The sequence below is a fragment of the Heterodontus francisci genome, chromosome 18 (assembly GCF_036365525.1).
Source record: "Heterodontus francisci isolate sHetFra1 chromosome 18, sHetFra1.hap1, whole genome shotgun sequence".
Lineage (NCBI taxonomy): Eukaryota > Metazoa > Chordata > Chondrichthyes > Heterodontiformes > Heterodontidae > Heterodontus > Heterodontus francisci.
Window position 1 is genome coordinate 6,949,556 of NC_090388.1, and position 26,630 is coordinate 6,976,185.

The 26,630-nt window shown below is 44.8% G+C and overlaps 1 protein-coding gene across 4 annotated transcripts in view; it reads left to right on the plus strand.

Moving 5' to 3' along the window:
- Nucleotides 1-26,630, plus strand: part of LOC137379411 (anoctamin-4-like) — a 238,897-nt gene that overhangs the window by 202,078 nt on the left and 10,189 nt on the right. For 3 of the 4 annotated variants that reach the window (XM_068050181.1, XM_068050182.1, XM_068050183.1), the window contains exons 18-26: nt 4,209-4,245; nt 6,029-6,140; nt 11,098-11,155; nt 15,533-15,630; nt 17,597-17,635; nt 20,869-21,011; nt 21,107-21,259; nt 25,223-25,370; nt 26,269-26,388. In XM_068050181.1, coding sequence (XP_067906282.1) covers nt 4,209-4,245; nt 6,029-6,140; nt 11,098-11,155; nt 15,533-15,630; nt 17,597-17,635; nt 20,869-21,011; nt 21,107-21,259; nt 25,223-25,370; nt 26,269-26,388 — 908 coding nt within the window. The remainder of the gene's footprint in view (nt 1-4,208; nt 4,246-6,028; nt 6,141-11,097; nt 11,156-15,532; nt 15,631-17,596; nt 17,636-20,868; nt 21,012-21,106; nt 21,260-25,222; nt 25,371-26,268; nt 26,389-26,630) is intronic. The other variant, XM_068050184.1, reaches the window with a different exon arrangement.

Below are 26,630 nucleotides of genomic sequence, written 5' to 3' on the forward strand. Positions count from 1 at the left end.
ATGAGAACTACATGATGGAATAGCTGTCTAGTTTAGTGATTACTCAGTTGCAGTTATCATCTTGGATCCTCGCCTAGGTTGGTTCACCCTACCTTCCTTCAGAATGGTGACGCTATGTTATCACAAAGTCATCTGTTGGGTTTAAGGCCCTAGAATACAAATGTCTGCCTCATCCCCATTGGGGTTCAGATTTATTACAAACCTACCAAAGTGAAGGATGATCCAGTGGACCTGCCCTGTTCTAAATTCTGAACTCCATCATTCTACCAATAATGCAACTTCCTAACAGATTTGAAAAGAAAGAAAGACTTGCATTTTTTTCACAGCCACCACTTTTCATGACCATAAGATGTCTCAAAGCATTTTACAGCCAATGAAGTACTTTTGAAGTATGGTCACTTGTTGTAATGTTGGAAATGCAGCAGCCAATTTGCACACGGCAAGCTCCCACAAACAGCAATGTGACAATGACCAGATGAGCCATTTCTGCGCTGTTGATTCAGGGATGAATATTGGCCAGGACACCAGGGAGAACTCCCTGCTCTTTGGAATAGTGCCAACGGCATTTTTTATGCCCACCTGTGAGGGCAGATGGGCTTTCCGTTTAATATCTCTCCTGAAAGATGGCATCTCTGACAGTGCAGCGCTCCCTCAGTACTGCACTGGAGATTGGGCCTTGATTTTTGTGCTCAAGCACTGGAGTAAGACTTGAATGTGGAACCTTGTGACTCGGGTGAGAGTGCTGCCAACTGAGCCATGGCCAAAGATGGAGGGGGGGGGGGAAAAACTAAGAAATCTCTGGGAAATTCCCCTCCAACCCCTAAATGCGACGTAAATAAGCTCCAGGACTGGGAACCTCGCTCTCCAATGCCCAGCTACCTTCTATATGCTGTTATATTGGGTGCACTCGAGACCTTGTCCAGCTGCCTGTTTTTATTCCAGTGAACTCGTGTCATCAAATTTGACTCTCTGAAAGAAAACACTTTTTCTAATGTTTAGGTTAGTTCTGTGTACAAGTAACTTACACCTGCGACCCTTGGTCCTTCCTAACCCAGCTAACTTGAGTTCCCTACTTAAGTGGATGATTGAATCTAATCCTTTCATTATTTCAACCATCAGTCTGCTTAATTAGATGAATTAATTGTGAACTTTGCCAAAAACTGCATTTGTGTTTGATACTTCACGGAATTAGTTATTTATTCATTTCATGAGAGGTCTAGTGATTATTGACACTGAAATATTAAATCCTTTGCTGGTCCCTAATTGGCTTTGAAAGCACGGCAGGGATCTGCACTTATTCTTGCACTGGGACTTGTACCACTATGTTTCCCAGGGCTGGGGAATTTAGATAACTTGGGGAGTAATCCTGTGTTCAGTTCTGTGCACCATATCTCTGGTAGGATATATTTACCTTGGGCATGATACTGGGGCTAAGTGTGTTAATGGGTTAAATCATGAGGACAAGTGCAAGACTAGTCTTGGCTTCAATTGAGTATGGAGGATTAAGGGGTGCATATGTAATTGGAGTGTTTTTAAGATAATTTAAAAGGGTTTTTTTTTTTAAGGTAGATCGAGCAAAACTTTTTCCTGTGGTGGGGTAAAGTAAGATTAGAGCTAGGCCATTCAGGGGTGATATTAGGAAGCACTCCTTCACACTAAAGGTAATGGAAATCTGGAACTCTCTCTTACCCTTTAAAAGGCTGTTGAGGCCGGGGGTCAATTCAAAATGTCAGAACGGAGATTGATGGGCCTCCGTTAGGAAAGAGTATTCAGGGTTATGGAGTTAAGGTACAGATCTAATTGAATGGTAGAACAGGCCAGAAGGGCTGAATGGCTTGCTTCTGATCTTATGCTCCAGAGGATGGAGTAGCAGGTGTTGGAGGCCTGTGAGGTAGCTAAAAAGGGATGCAATATTTTTATATAGTTCTCCAAATTATAGGGCTGTAAGTGATTCCACTCCCTTCAAGAAAGTTACAATTTAAATATCTGCTCTGGTGTCTCTTGCACTAAGGTGTCTATAGTGCAAATGACCAGAAATGTATAAGATGATGTATTCTAATTCCAGTATGTCTTATATACCCGACCTCCCATCCTGTCTGGAAGCAGTGGCAGAGTCGGTTAGGGGTTGGGAGAGGGAAAAGGTTCATGCCTCGCCCCCCTCATTCATTTTGAGATTGGCCAACACCGCTTTGGACAATTGGCCCTAATTTGCTCCTGGTGACCTCCATCTCCAATCTAGGGCCTCCAGGGTGGGCTTTGAAATCTGTGTGGGTCCCAGCTCGTCCTTCCCGCTTGATAAGTCACCGCCTCACAGCTCGTTGCCGCTCCCTGCGAAGTTGACTTACTCTAGTCCTAGTGACTTGGGCAACCCCACCAGCTGCAAGTCCCCCTCCAAGTCGCACCATCCTGACTTGGAACTATTTTGCCATTCCTACACTTTGTTGATGGGTCAAAATCCTGGAACACCCTTCCGAACAGCACTCTGGTTGTACCTACACCCCAAGGACTGCAGAGATTCAAGAAAACAGCTCACCGCCAACTTCTCAAGGGCAATTAGGGATGGGTAACAAATGCTGGCCTAGCCAGCAATGCCCATATCCCATGAAACATTTTTTTTTTAAAAAGCAGTTGGTTAGATCCTAGCTCCTCATTGGCTGGGTGACCTGGGTTGGGGGAAGGAGAGCTGGCAAAGTGACTTCTGAAGGGTTTCCTTATACCCTCCACTTGGCCCTGAGAGATTGGTTACAACATGCACCATTAGCTCAGTATCATTACTACTTTGGCCTCCTTCTCTCGAGAGACAATGGATAAGCGCCTGGAGGTGGTCAGTGGTTTGTGAAGCAGCGCCTGGAGTGGCTATAAAGGCCAATTCTAGAGTGACAGGTTCTTCCAAAGGTGCTGCAGAAACATTTGTTTGTCAGGGCTGTTACACAGTTGGCTCTCCCCTTGCGCCTCTGTCTTTTTTCCTGCCAACTACTAAGTCTCTTTGACTCGCCACTCTTTAGCCCCGTCTTTATGGCTGCCCGCCAGCTCTGGCGAACGCTGGCAACTGACACCCACGGCTTGTGATCAATGTCACAGGATTTCATGTCGCGTTTGCAGACGTCTTTAAAGCGGAGACATGGACGGCCAGTGGGTCTGATACCAGTGGCGAGCTCGCTGTACAATGTGTCTTTGGGGATCCTGCCATCTTCCATGCGGCTCACATGGCCAAGCCATCTCAAGCGCCGCTGACTCAGTAGTGTGTATAAGCTGGGGATGTTGGCCGCCTCGAGGACTTCTGTGTTGGAGATACGGTCCTGCCACCTGATGCCAAGTATTCTCCGGAGGCAGCGAAGATGGAATGAATTGAGACGTCGCTCTTGGCTGACATACGTTGTCCAGGCCTCGCTGCCATAGAGCAAGGTACTGAGGACACAGGCCTGATACACTTGGACTTTTGTGTTCCGTGTCAGTGCGCCATTTTCCCACACGCTCTTGGCCAGTCTGGACATAGCAGTGGAAGCCTTTCCCATGCGCTTGTTGATTTCTGCATCTAGAGACAGGTTACTGGTGATAGTTGAGCCTAGGTAGGTGAACTCTTGAACCACTTCCAGAGCGTGGTCGCCAATATTGATGGATGGAGCATTTCTGATGTCCTGCCCCATGATCGTTTTCTTGAGGCTGATGGTTAGGCCAAATTCATTGCAGGCAGCCGCAAACCTGTCGATGAGACTCTGCAGGCATTCTTCAGTGTGAGATGTTAAAGCAGCATCGTCAGCAAAGAGGAGTTCCCTGATGAGGACTTTCCGTACTTTGGACTTCGCTCTTAGATGGGCAAGGTTGAACAACCTGCCCCCTGATCTTGTGTGGAGGAAAATTCCTTCTTCAGAGGACTTGAACGCATGTGAAAGCAGCAGGGAGAAGAAAATCCCAAAAAGTGTGGGTGCGAGAACACAGCCCTGTTTCACGCCACTCAGGATAGCAAAGGGCTCTGATGAGGAGCCACCATGTTGAATTGTGCCTTTCATATTGTCATGGAATGAGGTGATGATACTTAGTAGCTTTGGGCATCCAATCTTTTCTAGTACTCTGAAGAGACCACGTCTGCTGACGAGGTCAAAAGCTTTGGTGAGATTACACAATTAAGTAAAACCATATATGTGATTTGGAAAACTGACCATACCAGATTTTATGTCTTGACAATAATCTAATTATGTATTTTTCAGCTATATGAGAAAGTGGCTCTACTTTTGACCAACTTAGGTAAGTCCTTGTGCCTTTCTACTGATGGTCTATCTCGGGGAAGCATAGTGTGCACATTCTTACAAATCTGAATAAGACGTGAATCAGGTTTAACTTTCACCATGAGGCTGGGTGGAAATGGGTCAGCTTCTCGCCATCAACCCTGACCGACTTCGTTTTCCATTGAGGGCGAACCCTGTGATTAAATCCTACACGATAATGGATTCATACAGCACAGAAGGAGGCCATTCAGCCCATCTTGCCTAGACTGGCACTTTGAAGGAACTGTCCAATAAGTCCCACTCCCCTGCTCTTGTTCCCTGAAGCCTGGCAAATTTTCCTTTTTATAATTATTTATCCAGTGGTAATATCGCTGGACTACTAATCCAGAGGCCCAGGCTATGGCCCTGAGGACACTGGTTCAAATCCCACCATGGCAGCTGACTGAATTTAAATTCAATTAATTAATGAAAGTCTTGAATTGAAAGCTAATCTCAGTAATAGTTTCATGGCACATCATAAATTTGTTGTTAAAAACCCATCTGGTTCACTAATGTCCTTTAGGGAAGGAAATCTGCTGTCTTTACCTGGTCTGGCCTACATGTGACTCCAGACCCACAGCAATGTGGTTGACTCTTAACTACCCTCTGAAATGGTCTAGCAAGCTACTCAATTGTCCCGGGCAATTAGGGATGGGCAGTAAATGCTGGCCTTGCCAGCAACACCCGCATCCCAGGAAAGAATTTTTTTTTTAAAAAACCCTTTCAGGCAACTGCTGTATTTAATAAAAATCAATTCTCCTCACCCCAGCTTTATTGCCAATTATCTTAAAATATGCACATCATTTGGATGAAAACTACAGACAATTATTGCAGAAGTCTTGTGCTGGTTTAATTGTTTTTTGCTGATGTCAAACTTGGAAAGAGTTCAAACTGCAGCTTGTTATTATATCTTCCCAGTTTTAGGTTATTTAATTTCTCCTATTCCAGGATCTCCCCAAGTGCGATGCATTATTTTATAGCTAGCAGCTTGGTGTTGCTCATGATGTACTACTGTGTTTTGAGGGTGAATTACCCACTGGATCTTTTTCTCTGCTTCTGTACCCCTGTCATGCTTCCTGCAGCCTCCATACCTCAGTTACTTCCTTCTGCAGTTTGGGCTCTGCCTCTATATGGCAGAGCTAAAATCATAAGTTCATGTGGGGAATCTTTTTGTTTTTTGCACTGTACAGAAGGAGGAAATTTAAGAATAATTATTGGAGAAAAATCTTTTACCTGAAGAAATCGATGTACATTAAGACTGAATGGGATGACCTGGGTTGTATCTTGCCCAATTGATTTACCAGCATATAAGTATCCAAAAGCCCATATTTTTGACCTAATCACATCCCTTCCCACCGGGCAAGTTAGGTTCAGATTGGGTCTTGTATGTGAACATAAGCACGCTCTTTAATTGATCTTAAATGTTTTGTGACAGCTAGGAAGATCTGGTGCGATTATGGCACAGGGCGGGATTAAAGAAGGGGAAGGGTTGTGATGGGAGGGATGATGGATGGATTGACTCCCTGCATACTTCCTGTTGTTCCTACTTTAGCCTTTGATCAGTACTTTATGCTAAGTAAGTTTTATTCAATGGGCAGGGACCAGGATATCTCTGGTGAGTAACTTCATTATCAAAAAAGTGCAAGTTACATACTTATCCTTACATTTACTGATATGACGTCCAGTGTAAAACATTCCTCATCTCAAGGGTCATATAACTGTGGAGTCGAGCCTGATTTTTTTTTTGTCGCTCTTTTTCACAGAACAGCCTCGGACTGAGTCAGAGTGGGAGAACAGCTTCACACTAAAAATGTTCTTGTTTCAATTTGTTAACTTGAACAGCTCCACGTTTTACATCGCGTTTTTCCTGGGCAGGTAAATCCTTGATTTGGGGATGGTCTGATTGATGAGAAAGAAACAGTCAAGCAGTTCTGAACATGCTGATATTTAATGTCTGAGCTAGTTTAATGAGTCGTGGGGGTTCTATAATTGTGGGGCGTATACAGTTCTGGATCCCTGGGATTCTGGTTCTTGACCTCTTGAAGCCTAGGGAGCTCCATCTTGATTTTGCTTGTATGTAATGTATGCTGTTTGAATGTTCTAGGTCAGGAGGAGGTTTGGAAAGAACTGTTCTTAGCACTGCTGTCTCATTGCTGGGTAAATCCTTGAGTCAGAACTCCGACATATTGGCATTGGCAGCTTATAATATCCATGGATGAAGGACGGAGGAAAACTCCTCCACCGCTTCCAAGACCCATCAATATAAAAGGATACTGGGGAACGGATTAGAGGGAACATTTCCACTTAGAGCCAGCATCAGCACAGATATGATGGGCTGAATGGCCTCCTTTTAATTTACAGCACATAATGATCCCTTAGATTATTCAGTCTGTGTTTTAAAACTTTTAAGGGTTCTGAGTCTGAATTAATCTTTCCATGCACATTTACACCCTTTCAATGACTAGTGTGTATGTTTCCCTGGGGAAAAATGTCAAAAGTAGCAAGCAAAACTAGCTCTGTCCCAAATCCTAATTTTGGTCAGATGAGGAAAGGGCAAGTTACTTGCTGAAAATTATCGGTGGCAGATTAGGGAGTAATCCACTTATCACCTGATTCCTGCCATCAACCCTGATCCAAGTTTGTTTTAGGCTTGTGAAAATAGCTGTCTGTGAAGTCAGACAGGTGGACCCCTGATACATTAAGGATGAATCTGCAACCATTTTATGATCTTGGGAGCAGTGCCCCAGGGGTAAAACGTAGAGGAAATAATCTGCCTCTTTTAAAAGATGACCAATTCAAGACGGTCGACCCTCATCTTGATCAGATCTGTCCTGCTGACCACAGTTCTTTTTAGTCTCCTTTTAGCTAAGGAAATTTGCTGTTCTTACCTGGTCTGGCCTACATGTGACTCCAGACCCACAGCAATGTGGTTGATTCTTAATGCCCTCTGAAATGGCCTAGCAAGCCACTCTGTCTGTCTAAGGCATTTAGGGATGGGCAACAAATGCTGGCATTGCCAGAGATCCACATCCCACAAAAAAGAATTTTTAAAAAAAGGAGGCCATTCAGCCCCTCGATCCTGCTCTGCCATTCAATACGATCATGGCTGATCATCTGCCTCACTCCACTTTCCTTCCTGATGCCCATATACCTTGGTTCCCTTAGAAGCTGAAAATCTTCCAATCTCAGTTTTGATTGAATATGCTCATTCACCGAGCATCCACAGCACTCTGGGATAAAGACAACTCCAAAGATTCACAATCCACTGAGTGAAGAAACTTCTCATCTCGGTCCTAAATGGCCGACCCTTTATCCCCAGACTGTGCTCTATAGTTCTAGACTGTTCAGCCCCTCAGCATCTACCAGGTCATACCCTCTCAGAATCTTGTGTTTCAATGAGATTACCCCTCATTCTCCTAAACTCTATAGAGTATACCACTTCACTTCCTTCAAGTAAAAGGTGTTGCTATGGGTACCCGCATGGGCCCTAGTCATGCCTATCTTTTTGTGGGATATGTCGAATATTCCTGTTTGAGTCCTACTCGGACCCCCACCCCCCAACTCTTTTTTATTTTCGGTACATTGATGACTGTATTGGTGCTGTTTCCTGCTCCTGCCCCGAACTGGAAAACTTTATCAACTTTGCTTCTAATTTCCGCCATTCTCTAATCTTTACATGGTCCATCTCCGACACTTCCATTACTTTCCTCGACTTCTCTGTCTGCATCTCTGGGGATAGGCTGTCTACTAATATTCATTTTAAGCCCACCGACTCCCACAGCTACCTCGACTACACTTCACGCCCTGCCTCCTGTAAGGACTCCATTCCATTTTACCAGTTTCTGTGTCTCTGACGCATCTGCTCTGATGTTGCAACCTTCCATAACAGCGCCTCTGACATGTCTTCCTTTTTCCTCAACCGAGGATTTCCCCCCCACCGTGGTTGACCGGGTCCTCAACTGTGTCAGGCCCATTTCCCCTACCTCTACCCTCAACCCTTTCCCCCTCCCTCCCAGAACCACGACAAGGTTCCCCTTGTCCTCACTTTCCACCCCACCAGCCTCCACATCCAAAGGATCATCCTCCGCCATTTCCGCCACCTCCCAGTGTGATGCCACTATCAAACGCATCTTCCCCTCCCTTCCCCTGTTAGCGTTCCGAAGGGATCATTCCCCCTGACACCCTGGTCCACTCCTCCATTACCCCTACCACCTCGTCCCCTTCCCACGGCACCTTTCCCCTGCAATCACAGGAGATGTAATACCTGCCCATTTCCCTCCCCTCTCCTCATTATCCCAGGCCCCAAACACACCTTTCAGGTGAAGCTGCGATTTACTTGTACTTCCAATTTAGTATACTGTGTTCGCTGCTCACAATGTGGTCTCCTCAGCATTGGGGAGACCAAACGCAGACTGGGTGACCACTTTGCGGAACATCTCCACTCAGTCCATAAGCATGACCTGGAGCTTCTGGTTGCTTGCCATTTCAACACTCTTTTTCCCCCCCCCCCCTGCTCTCATGCTCACATCTCTGTCCTGTGATTGCTGCAGTGTTCCAGTGAACATCAATGCAAGCTCGAGGAACAGCATCTCATTTACCGATTTAGGCACACTACAGCCTGCTGAACTGAACATTGAGTTCAGTAATTTCAGAGCATGACTGCCCCCCCCCCTTTTTGATTTTGATTTTTTGTTATATTTTCTTTGTTTTATTTTAGTTTGTTTCTATGGTGCCTATCCACTTTTTTTTTCATGTTTGTGCTTGGGGCCAGGCTGTTCAATTTTCTGTCAATTTACACCCTCTCTGTACTAACACTGTCTTTCACCACACCATTATCAGACCATTTGCCTTTGCTCCATGACCTTCTGGTCAGTTATTCTGTGACCTTGTCCTATCAACGCCTCTTTTGTTATCTCTTGCCCCACCCCTGCTTTACTTGCTTAAAACTTTTTACATTTCTAGCCTTTGCCAGTTCTGAAGAAGGGTCACTGACCTGAAACGTTAACTCTGCTTTTCTTTCCACAGATGCTGCCAGACCTGCTGAGTATTTCCAGCATTGCTTGTTTTTATTCCATACAGTATAGGCCAAATTTACTCCAGCTCTCCTCATAAAACAGCCCCCTTACACTAGAAATCAATCTAGTGAACCTAAATGCACTCCCTCCAAGGCAAGTATATCCTTCCTTGGGTAAGGACACCCAAACCATTCATGTACTCCAGTGCTGTTCACCAAAGCCCTATGTAATTGAGGCAAGACTTCCTTAGTCTTGCACAGTGGTTAGCACCGCAGCCTCACAGCTCCAGTGACCCGGGTTCAATTCTGGGTACTACCTGTGTGGAGTTTGCAAGTTCTCCCTGTGTCTGCGTGGGTTTCCTCCGGGTGCTCCGGTTTCCTCCCACATGCCAAAGACTTGCAGGTTGATAGGTAAATTGGCCATTATAAATTGCCCCTAGTATCGGTAGGTGGTAGGGAAATTATAGGGACAGGTGGGGATGTGGTAGGAACATGGAATTAGTGTAGGATTAGTATAAATGGGTGGTTGATGGTCGGCACAGACTCGGTGGGCCGAAGGGCCTGTTTCAGTGCTGTATCTCTAAACATTTACCTTTTCTAATTGTTGCAGTACCTGCATGTTAACTTAGTGATTTGTGTACAAAGACACCCAAATCTCCCAACACCAACATTCACTAGTCTCTCAGCTTCTTGGGAAAAAAAATTCTGCTTTTCTATTCTTCACATCAAAGTGAATGATCTCACACTTTCCCACGTTCTCCACCTGCCACCTTCTTGTCCAATCACTTATATCCCTTTGCAGCCTCTATGTCTGCTCAGTTTACTTTCCCACCTAGCTTTATCTCATTTCTATTTCTCTCACCTGAACTTCCCATTTTCCTTTCTGTCATCTTCCTCCGAGTAGTGGAGCGTAGAATCACTTGGTGTATGGGTTTAATAAGTTTTGATTAAATACAAAACATTTTATATATGTAAAGATATTTTAAATATGGATTAATCCTACTGGCATTGCCTTGAGTGTCTTTATAATCTAAAATGGTTAATTGTCTCTCTTGTATGTCCCACCAAATATGACCTTTATTTTTAAAGAAAGGCAGCAAAGCTAATTATTTTTTTTTCATCATTTGTGTTCCTAGTTGAAAATCTTTTCATTTAAATATTAGTCCCTATATGGTCTTCCCTTCTATATAAAAACCCAAGGGTCATTAGTCAAATTGTGGGATTTGTTAATTTATTACATCAACAACTTGCATTTGTATAGTGCCTTGAACATAGTAAAACATCCCAAGGCACTTCATCGTAGCATAATCAGACACTGAGCTACATGAGATATTGGGGCAGGTGAACAAAAACTTGGTTAAATAGGTAGGTTTTAAGGCGGGGGAGGGGGGGGTGGAGAGCTGGGGAGGCGGAGTGTGGGGGGGTGGGGGGAGGAGGTGGGGGAGAGCTGGGGAGGCGGATGGGTTTAGGGAGGGAATTCCAGAACTTGGGATCGAAGCAGCTATAGGCATGGTGGATGGAAGAGGGTTGAAGAAATAGAAATGAGTTAACAAGAAGTTTGAGAGGAATGTCAGAAGCTAATGAGAAAATAGGCGGACAGGAGGAAAGGTGCATGTTGACTGGCCAGTTTCTGCTCTTCCTGTTTATGAACTCGTGTGGATTCTTGGCAGGAAGGTGTCACCAGCTGGCATTTTACTTGGGCATTTACGTCATCCTTTTTACTTACCGGAGGAGCAAAATATATCTCAATATCTTAAAATAATAAGTAGATATTTTGTGAGGTGCTCTACTAAATCGGTGATTGTGCTTTTCTCTTAGATTAACAGGACGTCCGGGAGCTTATTTGAGAGTCTTGAACAGGTGGAGGTTGGAGGAGGTTTGTACCCTGACTCTAATATTTTCTCATACAGGAAGAATGCAAACTGTCTGGTTTCTTCACTAGTTCTCAAATACCAGCTGCCCTGTACACTAACCCAACACGTACCAGGTATCTAACCCCTTCCTTTACTCCCCTCTCGCTCCAGTTATTTTTTCCCTAATGCATTCTGATGTCTCGCAAAGTTCCCATAGTTGACAAACGACTTGCTAGCGTTTAACTGGATCTCTGATGTTGATTAGATACTCCCTGCATGTTTACATATTCCGTATTCCGATGTTTCATGGAGTATGCTGCCCTTCCACTCTGCACCTGCTTGAGTGTGCATGTGCTTATTTGCTTTAGTCTATTATGACCAGGTGAGAAAGGGGTCTAGGGTTCCCTCAGCCTTCACCTGGTCTGACCGTAAAAGGGTTTAATTTTAAACACCGTTTTTTTTTTTACCTCCCCCTTATGAATCCTTGTTCACTAACTTCCAATTATAAGGCAAACTAGCTAGCTAAACAGGTTTTCTTGGGTTGAAAGAAAAAAGGTTGAACTTTATTAAACTTAAACTCTAATTTGGTTAATGCCTACAGATATGCGATGTGCCCACACTAGCATGCATATGCGATACACACATGCAGATAGAGACATAAAAGAGCAGAATAGATAAAGTGGAAAAGTTTAAGGCAATATCTGAAGATGGTTTTGGTTACTGTCCTACAAGCTTGCTGCAAATTCCTTGATTTTAGGTAGGTCTTGCTTTTCATCGGGGCCCAGTATTCTTCTTGAACCTTCAATGTAGGAGATTTTTCGCTCTTGAAGTTCATGTGTCCTCAGTAGGTCCAAAGGCTTGTGAGAAAGAGATGGGAGCAGACAGGAGAGGACTTCTCACTCTAGGAGCAAACAATCTTTTTGTTCAAAACTCTTTATACAATTCGGAAAAACCCAGGTAGCCAAGCAGGCTAGTCATGTGACCAGCTGGTGTAACCATGTCTATTTGTAGATTTGGCCATCCCAGCAGTCATCCTGAAATTCGAGCTCCCTCACCTTCAATGTCTGGTGCTCAAAGTCTGTTGTGGGTTAAATTGGATCAGGGAAGTAACCCCTTTGTCTCCACAAGAACTGTCTATTAATATACAAATGTCTTTCCAGCCAAGGGCCTGGTGATTTTCTTTTAAACAAGTCCTTTCTTCACTTCAGTTTTCAAATCAATGTTCATGTGACAAAATTAATGTGCCTCATTCTTGGTAGGTGGGTGGGGTCTGCATGACAAGTAGGCATGTTTATTTGTGAGTACACATGCATTTTAGTGTTGGTATGTGTGAGTAAGCCTCACTTTAATGCCTGTGTGCATGTGCACATTTATGTGTAGATCTAGGATGCTACATAATTGTACTTTTTTCCTTCAATGAGATATATTTAAGTTGTTGGTGTTTTTGTTTTGTTTTATTTCTGCATGATGGAAATACAAAATTTAAGAAGTAACCACAAAACATTTCATCAGGTGACCTCAGCAAGTGATGCATTTGAATATCCCCCTCTGCCCATCACTAACTCCCCTCAAATCTGGAAATATTTTTTTTCTCTTTCTTCCCATTGTATCAACCACCTAAACTATAAATTAATCTCCAGAGATCACTTCATATAAAAAGGCAGGTTCTGAATGATATTACTCCCGGGCCACAGTAACCTCCTGGGCTAGTTTTAATCTCTTGGTGCAGGAGGAGGCTGGTTGAGTCGGAAATCAATTTCCCAGATTTGGATCATTCCCTTCCCTTCGAATTGGCCTGTGTTTTTAATCTGGTTTTAGAGATAGAAATATAGACTAATGGCGCAGAAGGAGGCCAGCTTGCCTATATCGTTCAATATCCGTGCAGTAAGAACAAGCTATCCAGTCTAATCCCACTTTCCAGCTCTTGGTCCCTAGCTCTGTAGTTTACGGCACCTCAAGTGCATATCCAAGTAATTTTTTTTTCAATGTGATGAGTGTTTTATGCCTCTACACCCTTTTTCAGGCAGAGTTCCAGACCCCCACTACCCTCTGGATAAAAAAAACTTTCTCCTCAATTCCTCCCCTCGAATCCTTCCGTCACATGGTTCTGGATGGAATAGGAAGTGTAGCACCAGGTATCTCAATTGTTTGGGCCAGACTGGATGGCCCTGTCAATGATTGTTCCTATGCCGGAATTTTACACACACAACGCCCCCCCCCCCCCCCCACCCCCCCCCGACATGACATAACCATCACCTACCCAACCCACTGCTATTTTGTCAGTGGTGAGAGGAAGCAAACAGCCCACCTGCCCCAGGCTAATTGAGGCTCTTAAGTGGCCAATTAATTGCCACTTAAGGGCCTCCTCTCTCTGCTGCTGGTATCTTACCAGAGGCAGACGGGGACTTCACATGAGGAGACTGCCCAGTAAAACCTGGCAGCCTCCTTGCAGGCTGGGGGTAGTTGGCCCTCCTGATAGGGCACCCTGTGCCCCACAGGGGGTCCCCCCAGCAGCAAGGGCTGCCTCTGCTGAAACTACCACCCCCTACCCTGCTCTCCAACTCCTTCTGTCTCTTTTTCCCCCCCCCCCCCCCCTTCACCCTTGCTGGGGCCCAGCCCATTGCTATCCAGCAAGGCATGAACTCAACTCGCCTTATTGAAGGGCAATATCCATCGTCCTCTAGCTGGGTGCAGTCTCAGCAGTGGCTGCCACTCTGTGGTGCTGCTGGGACTAAAGAGCTGCCAGCCCTCTGGCCGGCAGCTCTTGCAGGAAGTTATGCCTCCTTCAGAGGGGTGGAAGCCACAACTGGGGCTAATTAAGGGCCTGGGCCACACAAAATTGCAGTGTGGCTTCCAGGCCGAGCAGAGGCAGCCTCTCCCCTGACACTTCGGCCAGAGGGCAGGGCCACTGCCAGAATGTAAAATTCTGGCCTATGTCCCTAGACATGTGTAAATGATCTGAGGTAATCATGAAATTGGAACAACACTTAGCGCAAGATGGAGGAAATGATTAGATACCATTTGAAGCCAGAGTGTGAAGCATTGGTTGGATTTCTTTCCGAAACAACATCTGGCATTAAGCAATGAGGTCTCTATATTGCGAAGTCCTCGTGTACAATGGGCAATTGCAGTGATGAGCAGCTTCTGAATGTCCTGATGTCTGATGTGATGGGTAGGATGAGGAAAGTGGAGACTTGCCAAGATGACCGTGAAAGTCACTTGATGAAGGAGTAATGTTAGGTTTGATGAGCTTCCTGACTGACATGGAGACAAGAGATCCAAATGATTTATCAGCTGCTGTGGCCAAAAATGCTTGATGCTGAAAAACTGTCTCCTGATATTGAGATCCACTGAAGTGAACCCATCAATGAAAATAGGACAGCCTTTGCATGAATCATGAAATCTGAGAGTGCGACTCCTGTACTACCAATGACAGAAATGTGCATTTCTTTAGTTTGAAAACTCCTATTGGCAGTTTAGCAAACTGAAGTTTCTCACCCAAACTACAACGACAGTGGGCAGTGTCCACCAATGCGATAAATAGCTGGGAATGCATAATTCTTACTGGCTACTAAACTGGTGTCCTAGGAGGAATTGGCTTTCCAATGGGATTATGACCAGTTTCCAATATGTGTTCTTTGAGTGTGCTTGTGCCTCTCCCCTTTCTCTCGCTCTCTCGCTCTCCGCCTTTCTTGACCCCAGACTGAATAAAGCAGTTTGATCTTGCAAAAAAATGACTTCATGAGGTTGACCAGTATAAATATCAATGAGACAGGGTGATAGAAATTGATATTTTCTCCCAGATTTAAATAATCTGCCTTCCAATTCTTTGCATCGCTGCAAAGTGAAACCATCTCTCTCCAAAATTGCAGTTTATGAATAAAGAATTTTCATTTATATAGCATCTTTCACTACCTCCAGATATCCTAAAGCACTTCACAGCCAATGAAGTACTTTTGTGTTGTAATGTAGAAAACACAGCAGCCAATTTGCGCACAGCAAGCTCCCACAAACAGCAATGTGATAATGACCCAGATAATTTGTTTTTAGTGATATCGGTTGAGCAATAAATATTGGCCAATGAGAGTGCGCCCGCTTTTCTTTGAAATAACGGCCATGGGACCTGTTGCATCCATCTGAGGGCAGATGAGGCCTCAGTTTAACGTCTCATCTGAAAGGTAGCACCTCTGACAGTGTAGCACTCCCTTGGTACAGATGCTGGGAGTGTCAGCCTGGATTATGTGCTCAAAACTCTGGAGTGAAACTTGAAGCCATGACCGTCTGATTTTTGCGATGAGTGCTACCCGCTGCGCCAGAGCTAATGGCTACAAAGTCTGAATTCTCCAGTGATCAGTTGCTTAATGTCCCTCCTCACAGCCTGCTTTTTGTCTAACTTGCAGTGTCATCCGAGTGGCTGCCTTATCGATTTGTGTTTGCAAATGGGAATCATCATGGTACTGAAGCAGAGCTGGAATAACTTCACGGAGCTCGGCTATCCGTAAGTAGATGTGATTAATACCCGGTCGGTAATTTGAGCACAAGCTGATTCTGTTTCTGCATTCGTAGTCACTGTTTGTATTAGCTAGCTAAATCTTGGTGAATGTCTGTCTGTGTTTAGTGTGCTTTTCATATAACCAGTTAGATATTTCTTTGTCCCCACTCAGGATGTAGCTCGCCTGAGGCCCCCTCTAGCTGCCTTTGTTTCCTGATCCCAGATTCAACCCGAGTGCAGACCCTCTCCTCGGATAAGCCAGGGGCTGGAAATCAGGACAGGAAATGGGAGTGTAGCGGCAGGCCCTGAGAGGCCTAGCACTGTACACTTGTATTAGGAGCTCCTGACTGTTATGGAGAGCAGGAGATAATGGCCCCTGTGGCCTCGGTATTGTCCTGGAAAGAGGCGGGACTATGTTAGGAGGATGAACTTTGACTCTTTGATCTTCCACCACCTCCCTAGTTTCCATAGTAACACTGGGCCTGGGCCTATTCGAGCACAGGCCCTCTGATGGAACTTGGATGGGTGGGGGAAGAAGTGGTGTGAAATCCTGGGGTAGCAGAGATCTGACTTAACTCATCTGTAACCCTTCCTCTTCACTGAACCTCCCAAAGGTTTATACATCCCAAAGAATCTAGTCGAAGAGGTAACTAATTGGCCCAGCTCGGATAATCTGGCCATGCCACGAGTGTTTTGCACAGGTTACCTTGCCTTCTCTTACCATGTATTTATATTCTAATGTTTTGTACATAATTGATTTTCTCGTTCGTCCTTTTTGCTTATTTTGGTGGACTTACTGATGCGGAGTGAATGAAGGAATACAGACGGACACACGAGGTAACTTTTGTAAGACATTCCTAATCCCAGTGGGAGTCCTCTGCAGAAGCCAGTGAGGTTTGGTTTGGTGCGTTCCTGATTTTCCAGATGTTGAAATTAATAACTGGGAAATCAGAAGTTCCCTTAATTGGGTGTGTGTATCTCTCTCTATGCTGGATTCTCTCCCAAGTGGATCCACTGGGCATTATGTCTTGGGAAATGTAACTCACCAAAACACCTGAAGGTCCCTGAAATAGGTGGAAGGTTCTTGGGCTGTACCGGTTCACTCATCTTGTTCAACATTGTGAACCATGATCTAAGTGGGAGATACAGGTAGTGATCCAGATGGGGGCAGAATGGACCTGAAATTTTGGGGCAATGTTACCTTTCTCTTTGGATCCTTTTACCCTGAGGGTGGTGATGGAGGAACTGAAGGACAAAACAGGTGCTGAGCAGCAGCTGCCTATACACAGTAGTTAGCACCCTGGGTCGAACAAGAGCTCCTAAGCAAGAAAGTAAAATGGGCTTTGGTACAAAGGTGAAACAGTGGATAAGTTTATATTCCAGGGACGTTTCACATTTACTGAAAGCAAGACTGAAGAGAAGCAGCAGCAACAACTTGTATTTATATAGCACCATTAACATCAGGAACATTATACCAAGCCACATAAGATATTAGGATGGGTGATCAAAAGCTTGGTCAAAGAGGTAGATTTTAAGCAATGCTTAAAAGGAGGAGAAAGAGGTTGAGAGGTGGAAAGATTTTGGAAGAGAATTTTAGTGTTTAGGGTCCAGTCAGCTGAAAACAAAGCTGCCAATGGGAGCCTTTCTAGTCAGTGGAATCATAGAAACTACAGCACATATGGCCATTCAGCCCATCGAGCCCTGCACTGGTGCCAGCTCTTCAACTGAACCTATCTACTCCTAATCTCATTTCCCTTTTCCCCGGTTTGTGTTCCTTGGCTCCCGATTCAGCAACCAGTGGAAACAGTTTTTCACTATTTATCCTTCTGAAACCTTCCATAATTATGGAAAAAAAAAATCCATTTATTCCCCAAGAAAAAACATGTCATCTGATAGAGCTTTCTCACCACTACTCTCCAGCCTCTCTCTCTCACGCAAACTCTCTTCTGTTTTTCTTTCCTATTGCTACCAGGTTCCAGAGGGCTGCCAAAAAGATTTTTGGAAAATTATGGTTAGTGCCTCTTGCCGTCTTTTCCCCAAACTCCTTCATTAACCTCCCTCTTGACGGGTTGGAAGATATCAATTTGCACATTTTGCCAATTTACTGACTCTTGTAGCGGGTGTGATTTTCCTCTTGGTTAACTGGTTTGGACTGGGATATTGTCCACTGTTGAACTGCTTTAAAAGTCTCCTGATGTTGTATTGAAGCAACTACACTGTCATTCAGCTCCAGGAGAAGTGAACGCCAAAATAACAATAATATTACACGCGCGCACACACTCTCTTCTGGTTGAACATGAGCTCCTTTCTGGGCGATGCATTATTTAACAGAAATGGTCATGAATGAGCATTGGGTAAAGACTAACTTGTAGAGACTCCATACTCTGCCAATTCTCACATCCATGTAATAACCAAAGAATGTGCATTTTATACAGCACCTTCTTGCATCCTCGGGACATTCCAACATGATGTGCGGTCACTGCTGTTATGTAGCAAACGTGGCTGCCGAGTTGCACACAGCAAGGTCCCACAAACAGCAATGAAGGGAAGATATAGATGTTATTTCTGGTGACCTTGACCTTTTTAGAATGGCCTGGGAGAATTGCAAAATGGTCCATTTTTCTAATATCTGCAGAGAGAAACTAAAATGCAGTGGTTAATTGTGTTGAAATGGAAAATCTAGCCCACTGTCTGGAAAAAGATTCATCTGTGTGTGTGTGCGTGTATCTTCTGTAACCGTATATGCTTGGGGTGTAAACAAGAGTTGGGTTTTCTCACTGGGTACATTTTTAATTTTAATTGTTTTGAGAGAAATGGTGAAAGATTCTTTCCCTTATTGGTGAATCAGTAATGAGGGGGGAACAGACTGAGGATTCTGACTGGAAGGATGAAGGAGGAAATTGGAGTAAATTGGCAAGAAATATAAAAACAAACAGTAAGAGCTTCTACGGGTTTATAAAAAGGAAGAGAGTAGCTAGAGTAAGTGTGGGACACTTAAGAGGATGAGACTGGTGTCTTAATAACAAGGAAATGGCAGATAATTTAAACCAATATTTTGCATCAGTCTTCACGGTGGAGGACACTATAAACATCCCAACAATAATAGATGAACAAGGTGTAAATGGGAGGGAGGAACTTGTAACAATCTCTATCACGAGGGAAAAGGTGCTGGAGAAACTGATGGGACTAAAGGCAGACAAGTCGCCAGGACCTGATGGCCTGCATCCAAGGGTTTTAAAAGAAATGGCTGCAGAGATAGTGGAGGCATTGGTCATAATATACCAAAACTCACTGGATTCTGGTAGGGTACTAGCGGATTGGAAACCCGCTAATGTAACACCCCTATTCAAGAAAGGAGGGAGATAGAAAGCAGGAAATTATAGGCCAGTTAGCTTATCAGTCATTGGGAAAATGCGAGAGTCCATTATTGAGGAAGAAATAGCAGGATATTTAGAAAAACATAATGCAATCAAACAGAATCAACATGGTTTTATGAAAGGGAAATCATGTTTGACAAATTTGACGAGTTCTTTGAGGATATAACAAGCAGAGTGGATAAAGGGGAGCTGGTAGATTTAGTGTATTTGGATTTTCAGAAGGAATTCGAGAAGGTGCCACATAAAAGGTTATTGCACAAAAGAAGAGCTCGGTATTTGGGGGTAATGTGTTGGCATGGATTGAGGGTTGGCTAACACACAGAAGGATTAATGGGTCTTTTTCAGGTTGGAAAGCCGTAACTAGTGGGGTGCCACAAGGATCGGTCCTAGGGCCTCAACTATTTACTATCTATATTGACTTGGAGGAAGGGACAGAGTGTAGTGTATCCAAATTTGCTGACGATCCAAAAATAGGTGGGAAGGCATGTTGTGATGAGGGCACAAAGAATCTGCAAAGGGATATAGGTAGGTTAAGTGAGTTGGCAAAAACTTGGCAGATGAAGTTCAATGTGGGAAAGTGTGAGGTCATCCACTTTGGTAGGAAGAATAAAAAGGCAGATTATTATTTAGATGGAGAAAGACTACAAAATACTGCAGTACAGAGGGATCTGGGTGTTCTTGTACACGAAACACAAAAGGTTAGCATGCAGGTGCAGCAAGTAATTAGGAAGGCAAATGGAATTTTGGCCTTTATTGCTGGGGGGTTAGAGTTTAAAAATAGGGAAGTCTAGTTACAACTGTACAGGGTGTTGGTGAGGCCACACCTGGAGTACTGCGTACAGTTTTGGTCCCCATATTTAGGGAAGGATATACTAGCATTGGAGGTAGTTCAGAAAAGGATCACCTAAGCTGATTCCTGGGATGAGGGGGTTGACTTATCAAGAACGGCTAAACAGGTTAGGCCTTTAGTCATTGGAGTTTAGAAGAATGAGAGGTGATCTTATTGAAACATAAGATTCTAAGGGGGCTTAACAGGGTGCATGTTAAGATGTTTCCACTGGTGGGGGAATCTCAAACTAGGGGACATATTTATAGAATAAGGGGTCACATTTAAAACTGACGTGAAGGAATTTCTTCTGAGGGTGGTGAATCTCTGGAATTCTCTACCTCAGAGTTGTGGAGGCTGGGACACTAAATGTATTTGAGGAGGTATAGATTTTTGAAATCTCGGAGTTGAGGGTCCGAAAGGGGAGTTAGAGGCCTGGGACAAATCGGCCATGATCTTACTGAATGGCAGGGCAGGCTTGAGGGGCTGAATGGCCTACTCCTCCTATTTCTTGCATTCTTAGAGGAATTTGTTGTCAAGCAGAGAATTATTTGAAGAGCGAATGAAGAAAAGGCTGTAACAGGGCTCCAGGATCATCTGTGAACAGGAATGGGGGCAAGGGTAGAAAAGTGGGATTGAAGTAGGTGGCTCCTGTTGGCGATGTCAGCGGGATGAGCTTGATGACGTCACCATGCCAGTGAGGAAATTGATGAAATGTAATGCAGGCTAAATTCAACTTCAGTAGGGGTTGCAAAACAGACCGCCTTGCCTTCAGCTGTATAGGCCCTAACCTCTGGAATTCTCTACCTAAACCTTCCTCCCTCCCTCGATTTCGACCTATGGATTTATTTATAGAACATAATGGCACTGTGCTAGTTTTAATCAAGGGATTGAAGAGTGTAGTGTGAGGAAAGAGAGCACTCATGAGGTACTGTAAAATGGAATGGCATCTGAATGTTTTATTGCACTGTGATACAGTACTTATGAAATGCAGCCTTTTGTGTTTTAATCACTTCAGGGCCTGTTTTCATTTCTCCATAGGCTTATTCAGAATTGGTGGACAAGGAGAAAATTAAGACACGAGCATGGCAATAACGGCAAGCCAATCTTTCCGCAATGGGAGAAGGATTACAATCTGCAGCCAATGAATGCTTACGGATTATTCGATGAATATTTGGAGATGAGTAAGCCAGGTTTAAAATGTTTGAATCGTTTTTTAGCGCAATGGCTGACTAATGCCTGGTTCTCTTAATTACTTTTTTTTTCTTCTGCTTTCCAGTTCTTCAATTTGGTTTTACAACTATATTTGTGGCAGCCTTTCCATTGGCCCCTCTTCTAGCCTTATTGAACAATATCATTGAAATTCGACTCGATGCCTACAAATTTGTCACACAGTGGAGGAGACCTTTAGCTTCAAGAGCCAAAGATATAGGTGAGGATAAGGTGAATGTACAAGAGCTTTCATCTCCCAAGATGAAGAATAGAACTTGTATGTAGCCAATAACTTGTTCTAGGCTGCATTTTGTTTTGTCTTTTTAGCATTTTTTTAAAATTCGTTCATGGGACGTGGGTGTCACTGGCTAGTCCAGCATTTATTGCCCATCCCTAATTGCCCTTGAGGTGGTGGTGAGCTGCAGTCCATGTGGGGTAGGAACACCCACAGTATGGTTAGGAAGGGAGTTCCAGGATTTTGACCCAGCGACAGGGAAGGAACGGCGATGTAGTTCTAAGTCAGGATGGTGTGTGGCTTGGTGGGGCACTTGCAGGTGGTGGTGTTCCCATGTAACTGCTACCTTGGTCCTTCTAGGTGGTAGAGGTCGTGGGTTTGGAAGGTACTGTTTAAGGAGCCTTGGTGTGTTGCTGCAGTGCATCTTGTAGATGGTACACACTGCTGCAACTGTGCATCAGTGGTGAAGGGAGTGAATGAGGTGCCAATCAAGTGGGCTATTTTGTCCTGGATGATGGTGAGCTGCACCTATCCAGGCAAGTGGAGAATATTCCATCACACTCTTGACTTGTGGTGGACAAGCTTTGGAGAGTCAGGAGGTGATTCCTAGCCTCTGACCTGCTCTTATAGCTATGATATTTGTATGGCTACTCCAGTTCAGTTTCTGGTCAATGGTAACCCCTAGGATGTTGATAGTGGGGGATTCAGTGATGGTAATGCCATTGACTGTCGAGGGGAGGTTCTCTCTTGTTTGAGATAGTCATTGCCTGGCACCTAAATGGCAAGTAACATTCATGCCACACATCAGTCCAAGCCTGGATATTGTCCAGGTCTTGCTGAATTTCTACACTGACTGCTTCAGTATCTGAGGAGTCACGAATGGTGCTGAACATTGTGCAATCATCAGTGAACATCCCCACTTCTGACCTTTATGATTGAAGGAAGGTCATTGATGAAGCAGCTGAAGATGGTTGGGCCCAGGACACTACCCTGAGGAACTCCTGCAGTGATGTCCTGGAGCTGAGATTGACCTCCAACAACCACAACCATTTTCTTTGCGCTAAGTATGACTCCAACCAGTGGAGAGTTTCCCCCTGATTCCTCTTGACTACAGTTTTGCTAGGGCTCCTTTGGTGTCATACTCGGTCAAATGCTGCCTTGATGTCCAGGGCAATCGCTGTCACCTCACCTCTGGAATTCAGCTGTTTTGTCAATGTTTGAACCAATACATGGGATGGACCTGGAAATAGGAACAGGCTGTGGCCATTCAGCCCCTCAGGCCTGTTCTGCCATTCATTGCGTTCATGGCTGATCTATTGGAACATGGAACTAGACTTGCTAATGCCTGATCCCCCCAACCACTTCTGTTCATCAAAATTTCTGGTCCAATTGGCCAGAAATGTTTTGTAATGACTGGACTGGTAATCTAGAGGCCTGGCCTCATGTTTGAAGCAATGAGAATTCAAAAATCACTGCCCCCACATCCTGCTGCAGACACCCATGCCTGACAGCAGTTCGTGAATTTGAATACAGCTTTTATATAAAAAAAAATATCTGGAAATAAAATTCTAGTGTCAGTAAAAGTGACCATGAAGCTGTTTGTTGTATACAAAAAAAAAAACCCAACCGGTTCACCAATGATCTTTAGGGAAGGAAATAAGCTGTTCCACGCAGCCTAGATCTAAATGTGACTCCAGTCCCACACCGCCATGGCTGACTCTCAACTGTCCTGAGTAGGCAAACCATTCCAATGCTTCAAGCCACTATAAGGACCATCGCCTTCTCCGACCAGGTAAAGCTGGTCAATAAATGTCGGCCTTACCAATGACCCTCATCCTGAGCAGGAATAGAGATACTTGTGTATGGAACCCCTTGCTCTGCTCTGTAGATCGCTCATTACTCGTTGCAAATCAGTGTGTGGTCCATGTTGGTTGTAATTCTTGCTTCAGCCAGACGGAGGCAAGTGTCAAAAAGTCTGTCCGTGTTTTTATCTTCTGCAGTCACAATGCAATTTAAAATACAGATTCTATTACTTGTGGCGAATATGATTCCAGTCGCTAATTCAGCTGCAAAATAGATGAGAGCAGAAAGCACTTCATTAGGAGGAAGCACACACAGAATGAGTGGACAGGTGGGTTAGACAAGCTGCATCGAGTCTACAGCACAGATACAGGCCATTCGGCCCAACTGATCAATGCTGGTGTTTATGCTCCACATAATAAACGCTGGCTCGGGTAGAAAATTAAAACCCGACCGGCCAACCCGAACCCAACCCAGGCTGGAGTCCTTTAATTATTGTAAATACCCGACCCGAAAATAATAAACACATTAATGAAACACAAAAAAAATCGTAGATTAAAACTGAAACAATACAAAACAAAACAGCACAGTCCAGCCCAATCCCACCTGAGCCCAAATGCTGGATGCAGAATACAGACCCGACCCCAACACGTAGTTAGGTTTGGCGGTGGAGTAGCCCCGTCGGGCCACTTGGGAGGCTGCCAGCTTCATGAAGGCATTCTCCCCGTCTCCGTCCAGAGGCTTCATGCCCCAAAGAGGGCCTGTGGGCTGGGAAGGGCAGCCCCAATGGCTCATCTGGAGGGGCACCCTGCTGGGCCCCTCTGGCTTTTATTTTTATACTTCCCTCCCAGGGCACCTCCCCATTGTTAATCTCTATTTTTTTTTCCCCCAATCTGCCTCAGCAACGCCCACCTCTCATGGTGGGGCTGCCAGACCTGGGATTGGGCAGATAGCATTCGGAGTAGTGTCTTTCTCCCCCCCCCCCCCAACCCCGGGACAGTGAGCTCGGGAGGGGCCAATCGGGAGCCACCTCCAGTAAAATTGCTAAGCCTGCCCTCCTCCTGATGTTGGGGGTCCCGAAGCCCTTGGTGAAATCCTGCCCTCTATCTCTCTTTTCCTTGATTTTACTAATTATAAAATCTATGCCCATCCTGTGAGTTTTCAAACCATATTAAAGCGTATGAGATGTTTGTTAATCTGCACAAGACGTTATATTGCATAGGGCACAATCACCAAGTGGTAATGGTGATGGACGAGCAATCCAGGGATCAAGTTCAAATCCCACCATGACAAATTCTGAAATTGAACCATGAAAGCTGATGGATTGTCGTTCACCCTCAACTGGTTCACTCCTACCCTTCAGGGAGGGGCACCCCGCCCACCCCGAAGCCATGTAGTGTACACGTGACTCCACTTCCACACCACGACCCCGATTTTCACCTATGTTTATAGGCAGGAATGAGGTTTGACGATTGGTGTGACCCATTGTTCGCTTCCCACCATCTTGATTGGGGCCTTCTTGGGGGGAGGAGGTCGATCCAATTTTCAAGTGGCAATGGGTGGATTGCTCTTCGACCAACGGGTGCTAAGTGGCCGGACTGCCAGTCCTTCAAGGGACACTCTTAACTCTGGGCTGGAAGGGTTTTGTTTGGTGATTTTTGAGGGGCTGGGTGGACCTTCCACCCGCCACCATTAATCAGAAAACATCAGCGTGGCTCTGAGGAGAAACATCCAGTATTCCCCTCCACCCCCTCTTCAGCCAATCAGCAAACTCCTTGAAGTGCCCCAAATATGTGAGCAGCTCACTTTTTTTTTGTATATTAAAATTAGGCCTCAACCATGAAAATGGTTCCGGCCCCTCACTGCTGTCCTGGGACATGTCTTGATCACTCACTCCCACCACAAACCATTGATGTGCAGCCCATAAAATAAATTGCCCCATATGTGGTTGACCCAGCACCCTTGAGCGCAACTAGTGATGGACCATAAATATCCAGTTGACAATGTTGCCCACATCCCAAGAACAAGTCGAGGGTGGGTTGGGGCGGTGGTGATGTGGTTGGAATAAAAATTGTTCGTACAGTTTTATTTGCAAACCTGCTAGATGACAGAGCTTTCTTAATTTTGTGTACATGGTTTGTTTATTAGGGATCTGGTATGGAATTCTGGAAGGCATCGGGATCCTGTCGGTTATTACCAATGCATTTGTCATCGCAGTAACCTCTGACTTCATCCCTCGCTTGGTGTATGCATATAAATATGGGCCTTGTGCTGGCCAAGGAAAGGCAGGAGAAAAGTAAGTTTACCTGTTTGCTGAATCGTCTGGGCCAGTGAGTAGTGCCTAACCCAACAATGCAACGCAAGAGGTCTTTCATCCTACTGCTTTGCAGACACTCCAAATGTGGTGACGTCATCGCGTGTCAACAGGCTTCAGATGTAGTCAATAAATCAAAGCAATAATCCTGGTTAAGTAGAAGGAAAATTCTGAATCGACCCCAGAGATAATCGTGTTAATTCTCACCAGTCAGAATGCTGATGGGATCAGGTGCAATGTTAGTTTGACACTCCGTCCCATTTTAATCTGCATTGAAGTCAACAGAGAATGATATTGGGCAGCATGCAAGACTAGTGTTCCACCTGATTCCCTTGGGATTCCTGCCCGGACTGTTGGGCTAAAATGATCTTCTGAGTCATTACTGGGTACAATGCCTTCATAGTAATGGTGTGGACTGTTGACTCAGAGGCCTTCAGTTCAAGTCCCACTGGAGACTGACTCGGAAATGCTGGAATACGGCCTGGTCTTTGGATCAGAGTGGAAATATTGACCTTGTCTGTGGTTCTACTTGAGGGGGTGGGGGGGGGGCGGCCTTCACTCTCTCTCGAGCATCGTTGATTGGACCACAAAATAGGTCAAGAAAGGGCCAAGAGATGTCACTTAGGCCTGAACTCCAGGCTTCAGCTGCTGCTTGTCTTGATTGAATTCCAGGGGCCTGTTCTCAGCCCTATTGCCTCACGCTGAATAAACACTCCATCAGAACCACGACATCTGTCACCACCAGCGACTTGAGTTGTCTCCAAATGAATAATCATGGTTTTGAACTCTGTGGTCCCCAAGAGTTTTAATTAGCCATGAATTTGGGCATGATGTGTTGTGCGGGTTGTGTATTAACCAGTTGTCTACTATACCTTTCCAGATGTATGATTGGTTATGTTAATGCCAGTCTGTCCGTGTTCCTGGTGGCAGATTTTGAACACCGTTCTGAACCATATTCTAATGGGAGTGACTCTTTTGGTACCGAAGTAGAGTACTGCAGGTAGGAGCCCCAGGACGCACTGAGTAGGCCGAATATCAACTGTTTTTGCATCTGATGCTGGTTCAAATGCCTTTTAACCTTTGTTAGAGAACTATGTTGTCTAGGTGAAGGCTGTATCAATCCAAGTGACCTTGTTTTCTAAGTTAACAAGGTGATAGTCATGCAGGAGTGCACTGCCTCCTTTAATACTGTACTGGGTGTGTCAGCCAAGAATTTGTGCTCGAGTCTCTGGAGTGGGATTT